Source organism: Protopterus annectens, chromosome 4.part0 (assembly GCF_019279795.1).
Source record: "Protopterus annectens isolate FY-2018-M chromosome 4.part0, PAN1.0, whole genome shotgun sequence".
NCBI classification, from domain to species: Eukaryota; Metazoa; Chordata; order Ceratodontiformes; family Protopteridae; genus Protopterus; species Protopterus annectens.
The window spans coordinates 1,981,821,574-1,981,836,098 of record NC_056733.1 but is presented as its reverse complement, the minus strand read 5'-3'; the positions used below and the strand labels follow the sequence as shown (position 1 = coordinate 1,981,836,098).

The 14,525-nt window shown below is 36.6% G+C and overlaps 1 protein-coding gene across 3 annotated transcripts in view; it reads left to right on the top strand.

The window, feature by feature from the left end:
- The first annotated feature begins 12,979 nt into the window (after positions 1-12,979).
- Positions 12,980-14,525, top strand: part of FLT4 (fms related receptor tyrosine kinase 4) — a 1,292,248-nt gene continuing 1,290,702 nt past the window's right edge. For 2 of the 3 annotated variants that reach the window (XM_044069598.1, XM_044069597.1), the window contains exon 1: positions 12,981-13,332. In XM_044069598.1, coding sequence (XP_043925533.1) covers positions 13,260-13,332 — 73 coding nt within the window. In that variant the 5' untranslated portion in view covers positions 12,981-13,259. Of the gene's footprint in view, positions 13,333-14,525 lie in introns of all 3 variants that reach the window. The other variant, XM_044069599.1, reaches the window with a different exon arrangement.

Genomic DNA, 14,525 nt, shown 5'->3' with positions numbered 1-14,525 from the left:
TCTCGGCCCCCTCCTCTTCAACATTTTTACAAACAAACTCCATCTAGCAACTACCAAAGCAGAAATAGTGCAAAACACTGACAACACTAGTCTAATCTGCTCTGCACCAAACATACAGCTGCTAAACAATACACTCTGGAATCCTTCACTGAGGTTGAAAACTGGCTAAACACATCTCAACTGATATTAAACCCCAGAAAAGCCCAACTCATGCTATTTCACAAGAATAAAGACCCTTTAAACTTCTCTATATCTTCAGCCTATTTGCCCCCCATCACCCCAGTCCCACAAGCTAAAGTACTAGGAGTCACAATTGACTAACAACTTACAAACATATATCCCTAACCATCACCAAAGTCCACAAGAAATTGGGTACCTTGTACCGCAGCAAAAACTGCCTTACTTCCAAGTTTAGAATAGTCATAGCCAAAGCCCATCTCCTATCGACATTACTTTATGCATCACCTGTCCTAACAAACCTAAGTAAGGCTGCCCTAGATAAACTCACTACATGCTACAATGAAATTGTCAGATTTGCAACCATTTCCAAATCTCGTTCCCACCACTGCCAATCCTTGCTTACACTACATTGACCTGAATTTCCCATTTTGTTACACTACCACCAACTCAAGCTCGCTCACCAAATACTATACTATCCTGGAAAAAACCCACCCTGGCTGGATTACTAAACTTCCACAATACTAAAAGACAACTTATCTCCACCAACAAAGCCCTGCTCGACAAAGTTCCTTGTAAAAATAGCTCTGGTGATTCTTTTTTCCAAAATGTAGTTGCTAATGCCTGGAATATCTTCCTTCCTGACATCAGACGCCTAGACAGCACTGCAACTTTCAAGAAATATCTCAAGTCATACTTCCTTGCCAACCAGCTATGTAACTGCACAGGCCCACCTCAACCCCTTCAGTACCTATCATAGCTACTACTTCCTTAAGCTGCTGTAAGTACCAATATGGTGTTCTCATCATTAATTACCTCCTAATTCTTTCTCTGATGATGTAAACTGCTTGGATCCTATAACTGTATGAGTCATTGTAAACTGCTTGAATCCTGTGACTGTACTTTTTTGGATGATATTTTTCCAACTGCTGCTTGTTCAATTGCTACTTTTTATATGTTCTTTCTCTGAATTCTATTTTTATAAGTTTTTTACTACTGTCTAATTTTTCAAATTTTTGCTACTATCTATTTTTTTTACTGTATGGAGCTTTTCTCCCTGGGCCTCCACTGAAAACAGACACAAGCTGTCCAGTTGGACTAACCCAGTAAACAAATGTTAAATAAATAAAACATACCTGTAGTATATGAATAATAATTTGTGATGCAGATAAGAGTTGGAGGAGAAAAAACAATCCATTACCTGCTGTATAGGCTACATTTTTCACAACAGTACTGCTCAATACTCTACAGGTCTGCCCTCACTTTACATCTACTTGAGACCTATAGCTACTGTAGCATGTACATATCTGTTAAGCTGTCAACCTGGAATGGTATGGTGCAAGCTGTGAGAACTCTAGGTACATAACTAGAGGGGACTCGTACATGTCAGGGTTACATATATGACTAACAAAATGTACCCTGCACTGATGTTGTGTGTGTGCTACTGGCATACTTCAACTGGATTTATATCCATGTCCAAGGTTATTGGCAACAGTGATCACTACCTGTGACAGTGTGACACTTGACAGACATGTATCGGGAAGAGTGAATGGTGTATATACCTATCCTGCTATCATTTGTAGGCATGGGGTTGGACACTGGAACATTTGTACCCAGTTTATTAGTATACCCTTCATACAGCGAATACAAACATTTCTTTACATGTAAGCCCTGTGGAGAAAATATCTGTTAACACTACCTGACTGTTTCTACAAATAGTCAAGATTACTTGTGTGTAGCTATAAACACATCTTAGTACCAGTCTCTGGATTCGAACCATGGTGTATTTATGCAAAAATGAACAACATATCTATTTTTTATCACACTTAGCTATTGGGGCACTGCTGTTTGTTGCTTGACTGATTTGTGCCTAATACTCACTTGGTTACACAGTATGACCTTGTAATCTAAGTGGAGTGTCACAGAAGACTGTAGTGACAGTTGAACATACATGCCTGAGATTCATGCATGACAGTTAGTGAACTGTGTATTAATACTTTGAATACAGGTGTACACATTTAACCCCTAGTTGATGTAAATATGTGTGATCTGTACAGACCATAGCAGGGTGCTGGGTTGCATACCCAACCCATATACATTTGCACATCAAAAAATCCAAGAAGACGAGGTCCAACCGACAAGAGTTTATTGACAGCGAAAATAAAACACCATTGACCTAGGTTTCGTCCGTATAATCAGACTTCTTCAGAATACTAAAAACACCACAGCAACCACACTTAAATACGCAATACAATTAAACAATTAAACAATTAATTAATTAACAATTCAATGAAATTGAATCGCTATAAAACTTATAAAAAATCTAACCAGTGTTACCTATCTGTACAACCCTACGAAATCCAAAATAAGATGAAATGAAATATACAAAATATAAAATATAAAATGTATGCCACAATTGTATGAAGATGATGTATGAAAGCAAAAAACTACAAATAATAAAACTCGTATCCTACCAATAATACGAATGTCAAAAACTACAATAAATGTGTGATATGAAAAGCTTTTGTATATACACACTTAGTACATATTACAAATTATAAATTATAATAATTTGTTACCTGTAATGTTCATTAACTTAAGTAAAGGCTTAACAGTACTATACTCATTAAGACCAGGATAATTATGTGCATTTAATCTGAGCTGCCATCTAAGTTCACAGATGTCCAAATGTGTGTCAATGACCCTACCCTGTTGATCTACCTTAATCTGTTGTAAAATACAAAACTTGAAACTATGATCAGCATAGTCAACCACATGCCTGGCAAGGGCATTAGTGGTCTTGAGATGTTTAACATCTAAAAGATGCTCCTTAATCCTTTCCCTAAAAAATCTACACGTTTTTCCTACATAAAAAGCATTACATACTTGGCATAAAGCAAGATATACCACATTTTTGGTGTAACAGTTAAAATGACCTAATATAGAAATGTAACAATGATTAATCACTAACCTGTTACCAGTAGGAAAAATCTAAGGATACATGGAACACCTTCCACATTTAAAATTACCTATTGGTCTATTGCACAAGGGCCCCTTTCCCCATTAATTCATTTCAAACATGTCTTTAAATGATAAATTCTTTCTATATACAAAACTCAGTTTATTTCCAAATTGGGGCACGAAATCTTTTTCCGTCCTGAAAATACCCCAATTTCTGTTAATTATTTTCCTAATCTCATCAGAGTCACCATTATAGGTAGAAATAAACAATAAAGGTGACTTGGCCAAAAAAGTTGAACTAACAGGAACATGCCTAAAGGGGTTGTTTTGATTATTGGAAGAATTTAATATAGCTTGAAACACACCTGCTTCCCTTTTGTGTTTGATTTCCAGAAATAAATCCAAACATAATTTTTCAAAATACCCTCTGTTCAAAAATAGGGAAATCATGAAATTTAATTCATCTATGAATTCCCCATCATCACTTACCATCCTGGCAGCTCTAACCATTTGGCCCTTCACAATAGCCTTCGTCTGATGGCTAGGGTGTCAACTACTGAACTGGAGATAGGAATTCGAAAAAGTTGGTTTTCTGTATATATTAGATTTAATTAATCCACTTGCCATGTCATAGGTTAGTCTGATGTCCAAGTAATTGATAGTCTCAAAGTTAATTTCATGTGTGAATCTCAAAAACCATACTGTACTGTTAATGTATTTAATGAAGGCATCTAACACAACCAATTCACCTTCCCAAATGATAAAAATATCATCCAAAAAGTGCAAATATAATCTGATGTGCTTGAAAAACTCACTATGGAATATGTAATGTTCCTCCCAATATGCCATGATATAATTGGCATAAATGGGGGCACATGCGGCCCCCATGGCCACCCCAGTACGTTGTTTAAAATAGTGCTCTTCAAAGAATAAAAAATAGTTTTTCAATACAACTTCCATGAGCTTAACAAAAACATTAATTCTATCCTGCTCATAGACGCCAGTTTCCAACAACTGCTCCTCTAACCACGTTATTCCTATGTCGTGTGGTATAACTGTAAACAAATTACACACATCTATGGTTAGAAAACAAAAATCATCTTTAACCTCAAACGCCTTCAATCTTTCCAAAAAATGCCACGAGTCCTTAGTAATATGGGGAAAACAACTTAAACCCTTTTTCATGTGATGATCCAAAAATTGACTAATAAAACAAACTTTACTTCTTTTACCATTAACTATGGGTCTGAACTGCACATTGTTCAATCCTTTGTGTATTTTAGGTATACCGAAGATACCACTAACCACAGGAAAGACATTTACCATGTATTCATATTCAACTTCAGACACTTCACCCTGGTATAACATGTCCTCCAAAAGGAGATCAATGTTTCTATATGCAATGTTAATTTCGTTAATACTTACTTCAGTATAACTGTCCTCCATAAGCATTGACATCATGAGACTAATGTAGTCACAATTGTCTGCAATCACCACACCATTGCCCTTATCAGGCTTCATAATACGAATACTCCCCATTTTACTCAAATTTTCCATTAACAAGTACTCATCCTCTCTCATGTTACAATATGTTTTGCCTTTCCACTGTTTAAAAAACTGTCTTATATCAAATTCATACAATTTTTCGAACATAGCCACAACATAATTCAAGGGCGGGTTATAAACACTAGGTTTACACAAACCATGGTCATTACCTAAATTAGTACAATTGTCATGATGGTCGAGCAACACCTTTAGATTCATTTTACGTGTAAACAGTTTCAAGTCAATGAGCGTATCAACAAGATTGCCCCTCCTACAGGGAACAAAATTAAATCCCTTTGAAAACAGATTAACATATTCACCTCCTAAGGAAACACTGGAATAGTTATATAATTTAAAATCACCCGTACTATTTTCCAATACCATAGGACTACTCAAAATCACAGAATTGAATGAATCGAATGTATCTACATTTGAAACATCCAGACCAGGACTTTTATTACCCCTAATGCATTCCAAGCCATCATCATTCACTTCAACGTCTATGTTCATGTCTATACCAACACTCGATGAATCTTTGAATTCTTGGTTAACGTTATTTGGTCCTACTAAAGTTATTATCACACCACTGCCTGTCCTAAGATCAACACGGTCACATTCAACAATAGAATTATAATTTGTTGAGTGCGCACCCTCCATTAATCCAATATAAATGTTGGATGCCACACTATCAACCTCCTCTAATACATTGTGAATACAGTGTATTGTGAGAACATTCATTAAACACTTCGGGTACATGTGATCGAACATTAGGGTAAACATTGTCATCGCAGCTAAACCTGGACTTCACACTGACATCTGTACCCATACAATATACACAATCACAACCGTGGGCCACACAGTTGCTTTTAGCCAAAAATCCAGAAATATCTGAATACAAGCTGATTTCATTATTTGTAAACAAATTAAATGCTGAGAAATAGTTAGTGAACACCGTGTCATTAAGACACGAATGCAATGACGCACTGCTAAGTGCTATGTCCAGTTGAGTACCTGCTGCTACATTAGTACGGTCAAAAACACTTTCTGTAGGCTCAATTTGTTCTGTGAGCTCAATGTCCGGAAAAGTTAGGTCATCACTCACCATGAGAAATATGTGTGATCTGTACAGACCATAGCAGGGTGCTGGGTTGCATACCCAACCCATATACATTTGCACATCGTATATTTGCATTCTCCACCTATTACAGTCTCATACTTGCCTGCATCAGCATGCCTAAATTCAGGACTACATATAGCTGAAATGCAAGGATTAACACAAGACAATGCTGCAGTGAACACATTACTATTCAAGGTTCAGATCTTAGTGCAGAACATATATCAGATTTCACTGTATCTTGTTTTACAGCTCCACATCTACAGTTTAGCATTACAGCTGGTTATCAGACAAACCATTTTCAATTCATGTTCTTATAGCCATATTTGCTGTGTAGCACTTGTACAATTGTATTTTTTCAACAACAGACCAGATTAAACACAACAGTTTGTGGGAATAAGTTTTACTGAGGATGACAAGACACAGTGGTTTATTACATTCAAAATTCTAAATTCAGTTGTATTGCATATCCTGCAGATGATGAATTAATGTCATTTATTACCTTCACAGTAGCAATCACAATGTGCTTTATTACCAGATTCATTCCTACACAGTATTACTACAGTATTGGCTTGCTATCATCAATAGTAGCTTATGTGTTGCCTTCATCTTTATTACACAGTACCTGGCATTAGACACTTATATCAATGTTGGTCTAACAACACATTTATTCAGTTCAGTCAAAACACATTATACCTAATGGCAGTGAACAATTACACTTTCTTATTTATTGTACTATATATTGCAAGATAGATCAGTACTCACTACACTGTCAGAGCAGGCTCGCCAGACTTCCAGTGTGGGCCTCTATGTTATGAGCCCTCTCCTCTGCAGCTGTGGGGTGAAAACACACCATTATGCATACCTGTCTATCAGATATTCATACCACAATTTGATAAATCACCAGATGATATACTTACAAACTTCTGGGTATTCTGGGCACATGCATCTTGGATCCATTGGACCAAGATCACCCCTTCCTCTGTTTCAGGTCATCATAATGATGATGGACTTGTTCACTAGTACAGGGGATGCCAGTGGCATTGGTGAGCTCACATGCCAGATGGTCCCAGGCCTCAGACTTGTATTTTGAGTCCTGGAACTGACCCTGCAGCTGTCTGCCATCATGGTTCTTAACAAGGAGCCCAGCCATGACCCTGGACTCCAACATGCCCCAGCATTGTGCCCGAAAGCGCACTCCCTCTCCAGCACCTGCCATAGTTCCTGCACAGATCAAATTCTAACAGGTTCTGCCGGTATTCCTACCTGTACAGTTTAAATAAGGCCATTTCCTGCCCTTTGCCACCATTGAACCATTTTTAAAAATGCTAAGCAAAGCTCAGCAGTGCACAAAGCCACTAAGCTGAGTTGAGCACTGCTTAACGTGGCAAATGCTTAGCAGTGTGCAAATCAGCTGAGCTGAACTGAGGACTGCTTAGAATGGGACTGCTTAGCAATGCTCAAACCGGCTAAGCAGAGCTAAGCTTTGCTAAGTATTGCTCAGACAGATCCTGTTTAAGCATTGCTTAGCTTGGCTTAGCAATGCTTAGCAAAACTGAGCTAAGGGCAAACAAAACTTTTCATTTAAAAAAATAAACATTAGATATTAGTTACTCATTATTGATACATTGTTTTTAAGTGTATGTATTTTACTTTACATGACCTCCTCCTATGTACTTTTATTACGTTTCCTTGGGGTGTGACTGTAGTGTATCAGACACTTGTGTTTAAATGGTGGTTTTCACCTCATATCCCCACTGACACTGGGATTCTGGACCAGCTACACTACCCTGGTTAACAAATATCAATAACTACATAAATAAATAACATAAAAATTAATATAAAAACACTTTCCCATGTAAAAACTGAATGGTCTGTTTGGGTATTCAAACTGTGCACCTACTACACACAAAGCAGTGACTCTAACCACTCAACTAACTTTTATGTGAAGATTTTGGCTATACATTTCTATATAGCTTCTCAATACGTTTAAGCACTGCTGAGCAAAATGCTGTGCAAACTCACTCAGCTACTCTTAAACTTTGAAGAAAAAGAAATAAAAAAAAATAACTATTAATTTGTACTTTGCAAGTGAGTGGGCATGTTACAGATCTATGAGCACTATAACACACTCCCTAGTACTCATTCAGTATCCATGTACACAGCTTTTCCCTCAGTAGCGCGCCTTCATTAATATTCAAGGTAGGCTACCGAGAGGGAGATGCAGACACATACAACATTCACTCCATGTAGGAATAATGCTATTCCTACACAGAGTTTATTAAATCTGGGTGAATATGTATTCTTGTCAGCCATTCATTTTAGACCGGGAGCCCAATGTAATAAGCCTAACAATTCAATTTAAGTAAAGGAAATATTAATTTCTGTTTATTTCTTTGCACTGGAAATTGTTGGCTTGTTTATACTGGGTCTATATCACATTATCGCATTTTTAAAATAACAAATGGCTACAATGTCAAAAATGCCGTTCAGCTAAATGTTTTTTGTGAGATCGCAGTACAGTGAGGATCGGAAAATTTGCCCTTTCCTTACTGTAGTGTGATCTTGGAGTTGGTATATATTATCAGTGGGGGTGCCCCCCACAAGTACAATTTTGCTTAACAGTATTTTTGATATTGTAGCCGTTCGATATTATTAAAATGTGATATAGACACTTTGTAGTCACTTAACAGAATATGAACATATCTTAATTATAAATGACTGTTTGTTAAAATATGTATTTTCTTTTTTATACATAACATCCTGACTCTAACTATTAATCTCTGATATGTCTTTTGCCAGTGGTGCAGGTCATAGCTGAGCAGAGTCCTTGGACCAGACCACCTCTGCGGTTAAGAAATAAATTAATAAAATTTAAAACAGTATCCAACAAAAATAAATCTGTTTAAAGGAAGTGGACAGTTGTCAGAATAGTCTTGAAAATGATAACTTTAAGTGAGGTAGCTCAAAAGGTATTCATTTGATTGCACCCATCAGTTAACACCCGGGATAATTTGAGCAAGTAGTTGTGCTTGTAGCTTTAAGAATAAATAATTGTTGGGGCATTAGGTATAAATGTAAAGTCCTTGGGGTGTAACTGGATGCACCAAATACCCATCCCATACCTCTCAACTGTACAGATTTTCACAGAATGTCCAGATTTTTGCCTAATAGCTTTGATCTGTTTTTCATAAAATTGTGGTTTTCTGGCAAATTAGTGGCAAGTCATTAAAGATTTAAGTTAGAAAATAATGACAGACATTTGAGTTTCGGGCATCATGCCCTTCAGAAAATTCAAGCTAATGCAAAACCTGTTATTCTATAAACTTCCTAAGTTTGTAAGACAGTATTTAAAAATGATCATTATTTTTGGGCCTTTATTCCACTTTTATTTATGGCTTTGTCCAGATTTCTTGCTCTAAGAGGTTGAGAGGTATGGCCCATCCATTGCATGGAATATTTAGCCTGTTCACATGTTTAGGTGATATCAGTACTTGTGCACCTGATTTAAGAAAGAGATAAGACTTCAGTCAAAATATGCAGTTAATATTTGAAGTCCTACCCAAGTCTAGAATGTGCACAGATAAGTATCCAAAAGCTATTATTCTTTGTGCAAGGGAAATACGTACTACATATTAACATGAATGTAACTGAATTAATAAAATCAATGAATAAAAAACAGCCAGACAAAATTCTTAATTGTTGATACATCAAAAGTAAATAATTTGTGGTGACTAACAAAATAAAAAAATCATATATGAAAAGTTTGGCCAATGTACACAAATATTACAATAAAAAGTGCTACTTTAAAACAGAACTGTCTATGCCAAATAACATAAAATGACCTATAGAAACATCTAGAAGGGTGAATAAACAGCCTCAGAATAAAAGATAGCTGTGTTTTCCAGCTCTACCACCAAAGTCAACAACATCACATTCCAAGAGCGTATTGTCCCTAGTGCCACTAATGAAAGACTGCTCATTCATATTACAAATGTGGTTTATTATAAAGGAATGACACACCACAGAATTCCAGTCTACACAACAGGGCATCAGATAGGAAAAACAGCATGAAGCCAGCAAGTAATTTATACACAAGGAAATATTTCTATATGACTCCAGAAATAAATGTGTTAATTTTGTTATTATAAGTATTGTTACCTACAGAACCAAAAATATGGAGAGTTAATAGATACACTCCCTAATCATTAAAGCACTCAATTTGCACACATGAAAATCATTCAGAACTTTTTTCATAATGGTTAGAAATATTCAAATCACACTATAAGTGATCAGTATCTCCGTAGGGATATCTTTAACTGTACTCATACCTAAACCTGTAATTTTAAATAGACAAGAAAAAACATATTTCTTGTTACAAATCAAGCAGAGTTAACTTAGTAAGAATTTATTTTGAGTGATAGTTGCTGTCACTGTCCTTCAGTGGGGAAGGTAATGACTGTTGTGGATGAATGATTTAATCCATCTAGGCATTTTCCTATCATGGTTCTACATTTTGTTTGTGAGCTTTACTGTCTACTTGTGGCTGAAAATGGCCCAGGAGGATGAATCCCTTTAGCCCTTTAGCAAAGGTCTAAATAAACAAGCATCTTGTGGGATGGAGACATTGCCAAAAGAATAAATTAAGCATCGTGCTGGTTGGAAGCATGCCATGGAATTACAGTGTACTCTAGAGTACACCAGTTCTGACGTAATTCTTATCATTTCATTTTCACATTTGAAATATTTTTTGTGAGAAGTGCACTGAATTCTGAAGAAATAGTTTTCAGAGTTTATCATTTTATTTTGGTGAAATGTTGTGCTGTTACATATATCTGCTAATATTCTGGACAGGTGTACTCAAGCTTGTAGCGGCCTTTAACTTTTTAGGGAAAATAGCACCAACTCTGAGGCTTACATAGATAAAACTCTAATGATGACTCAGCTGAACCAGGTTTCATTACTGAAATGAGCAAAAGAGGAGCTGACTTTTTTTTTTTGGGGGGGGGGGGTCTTTTTTGCCTTTCTCTGATGACAAGGTATGGGTTAGATGCCTAGAAATGTTGACTCCATGTTAAATTCCTGGCAGAGACCTAGGAATTATCAGAGGTGCTTTGCCTTCAAGAGGGCAGAGCAGTTCAGGAGATGTCTTTCACTAGAGCAGGCAACATGACCCTCCATATGCCCGTTGTATGCCATTTCTTGGGGTAACACTGATTTTTTTTTCACTGGGGAATAGGTAGGGCTGAAAGAGACAAAAGCCCATCAATTCTCAGAGCAAATGATAGCATCAGTAAAAAAACGAACCCTACCATCCTAGGTGAAATAGACAGACTAATTGTTCTTTGCCTTCCAGGGAAACAAACAGGATAGCTATGTGTACAGTTCTGTGCAGAAAAAAAAGCTCATCAACAACACTGCTAAGCTCAGAGTTGTGAGTTAAACAATTATTTAACTGGTGTGTGTGCTATAGTTCATGCAGAAAATGTAGCAAGCATGGCCAGCACCACGGCGTTGAGGGATAATGCCTAAAAGCACGGGCTCATTTAATGGTGTGAATGCAGGATGAGCATGCCCAGATGGGGGGGGGGGGGCTGAGGCCAGCTCACCTAGTTAAGGGGAGGGAGTTATATTATAAAAAGAAAGACCCAGTTATGTACTCCAATACACAAATGATTCAGGTGCTTGAGGGTTGCCAAGGACTGAATGCATTCCAGCTGAGTCTTGTAGGTGTGCAGAAATACAGTCATAGCATATTGGTGTATTCAGGCACTAAATCTCTGAAGCTGAATGATAAAGGAATGTCCATTAGGAACAATGGAAATCACCTAACCTTTTGCAGGATGGCAGATGTCCCCAGTGCTTACCTTTCCTACCTGGAATCTTAAAAAACAATTCAAACCTGGGAGCATAGCTAGATGTATGTGCAGGGTACTATAGTAAAAAAAAAAAGTATTCAATACATAAATAAATAAAGTATGTGGTCTGCTGACAATCCTTTTAACATGCCTATCCAAAAAAACTGAATGCAGAATAAAATTTTAACCAGGAAGTAATACACAGCTTTCAAATTTCTTCTGCCAAGAACAGTTTCAAACTTTAAGTGACTAAGCTGATTTTATGCAAGAAGCATTTAGAATATGTAACCACAGTTGTCAAATTCGCCATACCTCCTAACCATACAACATTAAAAGTCATAGCATTGGCCTTTACAGATCATAGCACAGGGCCAGAAGGAGGAGAAACATTTTCTTATGTTTCAGATCAGAAGATCTTTCTGATAGTAGAAACCACAGAGTTAATGATAAGGATTATTTGTATACCATTAGTTTAGCTTTGTAACTCATGAAGGCTAAATCAGAGTATAAACATCAAAACCATATACTACAGCAGGTGAGAGGCATGGAGAACATAAATTATATCTTTATTTTTAGATTACCTTCACGCAACATAACTGCAGTTCAAACTTATCAGTTTATCATACAATATAAGTACAACAATACACACTGCCCTGACTTGAAATATAATATAGTGAGTTTTCATGGTTTCCTTCTACAACTGTATTAAGTAGTAAGGACTTTGCATTGACCTTTCAGTATAGCTCTCTGGTTAAATATTGAATCTCATAAGTAATGCTTTGCCTTAGGAGCATGACACTAGGCTAGTAAACATATTCTGTTCCCTTTCTTATATGAAGAAGGCATACAGATATGTTTTAAGCAATGAAACTGCAGTCACACACAATGTACTTTTTTATGTATGAGCACAATATGAACTAGTTGCAAAAGCATTAAGATTGTAAGGACAAAATAACATCATACAGTAATATCTTGTTTTAATGCTGACTTTACAGTTTACTGCCTTAGAAATGTACCACTTGAACAGTAAACTTGTTTCCCATTTTTATGTGAAGAGAACATAAAGATACATATTCAGTAACAAAACTGCAGTGGCACTCAAGGCATTACTTGTGTATCAAAGGGTTAAAATGTGTAAGGATAAAATAACTACATTTTACAGTAATGTCTTTTAGTGCTGACTTCACAATGAATTTTAGGAATACTTATTTCTGTTTCCTTCTTGTGTCAGAAGGGGTCTGTCATGAGCTGAATAAAGCCTGCTGTGGGACTTTTTTTCCCCTTTTTCGTTTTCACAGAACTTTCTGTATAGTGGAAATGGTGCTTCTGGCATGAGCAAAGAAGGAAAAGGAAACTGTCCTAAATCCATCCTGATCTTTTTTAAACATTTCCTTTTCACAGGAAAACGTCTCTTCTGTGTCTTTTAACACATCCTCATTTTTTTGCTGGCAAAGAAAGAGGGAGGGAGGAACTGATGCCTGGGAGTGAAATGAGTTTTACCTGAGTTGGATGGCTGTTTTGGTGGGAAATGAAGATTTTCTGAACAATGCAAGGCTCTGAGCAACACTAACAGCTGGCTTCATTTCTTGTCACTTCGCCTCTGTATGGGAAACTTGGAAATGAAGATGCTTTTCGTTCCGTTCCTCTGGATCTGGCATGGGATCACTTATAACTCAGGTAGTCATTTTAGTTCCCTTAGAGTATTTTAGCCATCTAGCTGCCTTGCTTTATACTGAAGTATTTAGGGGACAAAAGTCCCATTCAGAGAGGGAGAGCAATGGGGCAGTAGGGAGAGAGAGAGAGAGAACACTTCTGTCTCTACTTTTATAATGTAGCACTGAGAATGGTTGAAATAAGCATTTTGTGCATGTGTTTTTTTTTAATTTAACCAACCAAAAATAAAAAAAGAACTTCTTGTCTTCTATTGGTACAACATAACACTGTTGTTGTGAGTTCAATGCATGTATATATACACCTTCACCGATACATATGTGTATGTATCTATCTCTCTTTCTCTACATATATTTAGATATAGATAGATAGATAGATAGATAGATAGATAGATAGATAGATAGATATGTGTATGTGTGTATATGCATGCATGTATGTACATATATAATTATAAATAATAATGACTGTTGTGTGTTTGAATGCATCTGTGAATAAGAGATGCAAACTTGTATGTGTAAAGTGTATCCGCAGTGCATGCATAGCAAGGAGGGTTTGGCTGCATTAGGGAAACATTGTCCTTAATAAGGTCTCTGCTGTGCATGTGTGTTAAGTGAATGCGCTGGCCATACCACCTGAGAATATTCAAGTGCATTGAACGAGACCACATTTGTTTTCAAAAGACATAGTGACACTAATGTCATGCTGAGAGAAACTGCAGTAACATTACAGGCATTTGGGGTTGCATCATGTATCTTTCAAGGATGTAACAAAATTTGCTGCAAAACTGGGGCTGCCCACTTAAGGCTTGATATTCATATGCATGTATCAAGCATAAGCATGTCTTAGTCTAGAAATTAAAATTATATGCATATTCAATTTGATGAAACCTAGGATAACTGTCTTCGCAAAATGCCAACAGACTATGTCCTTTTAAATGGTAGTAGAGTTTGTTGATATTCGATGATACAGCTTTTACTCATTGTTCAAGCTATCAACAAAAATTATATCTGAATAAAGTATTGTTTCAGAAAGAAATAGTCTATCAGATACCTATATGCTATGAAAAGAAGCTTTTTTAATGTGTGAATAGAAATTAAGTAAGGCATTGCTAGGTATTTTTTTTAGGTAGTGAGATTAGGTTATTAGCTTCATCTGTGGTTTCTTGCTTGTGTAAGTTATTTTCTGTACTGACCGCCAAC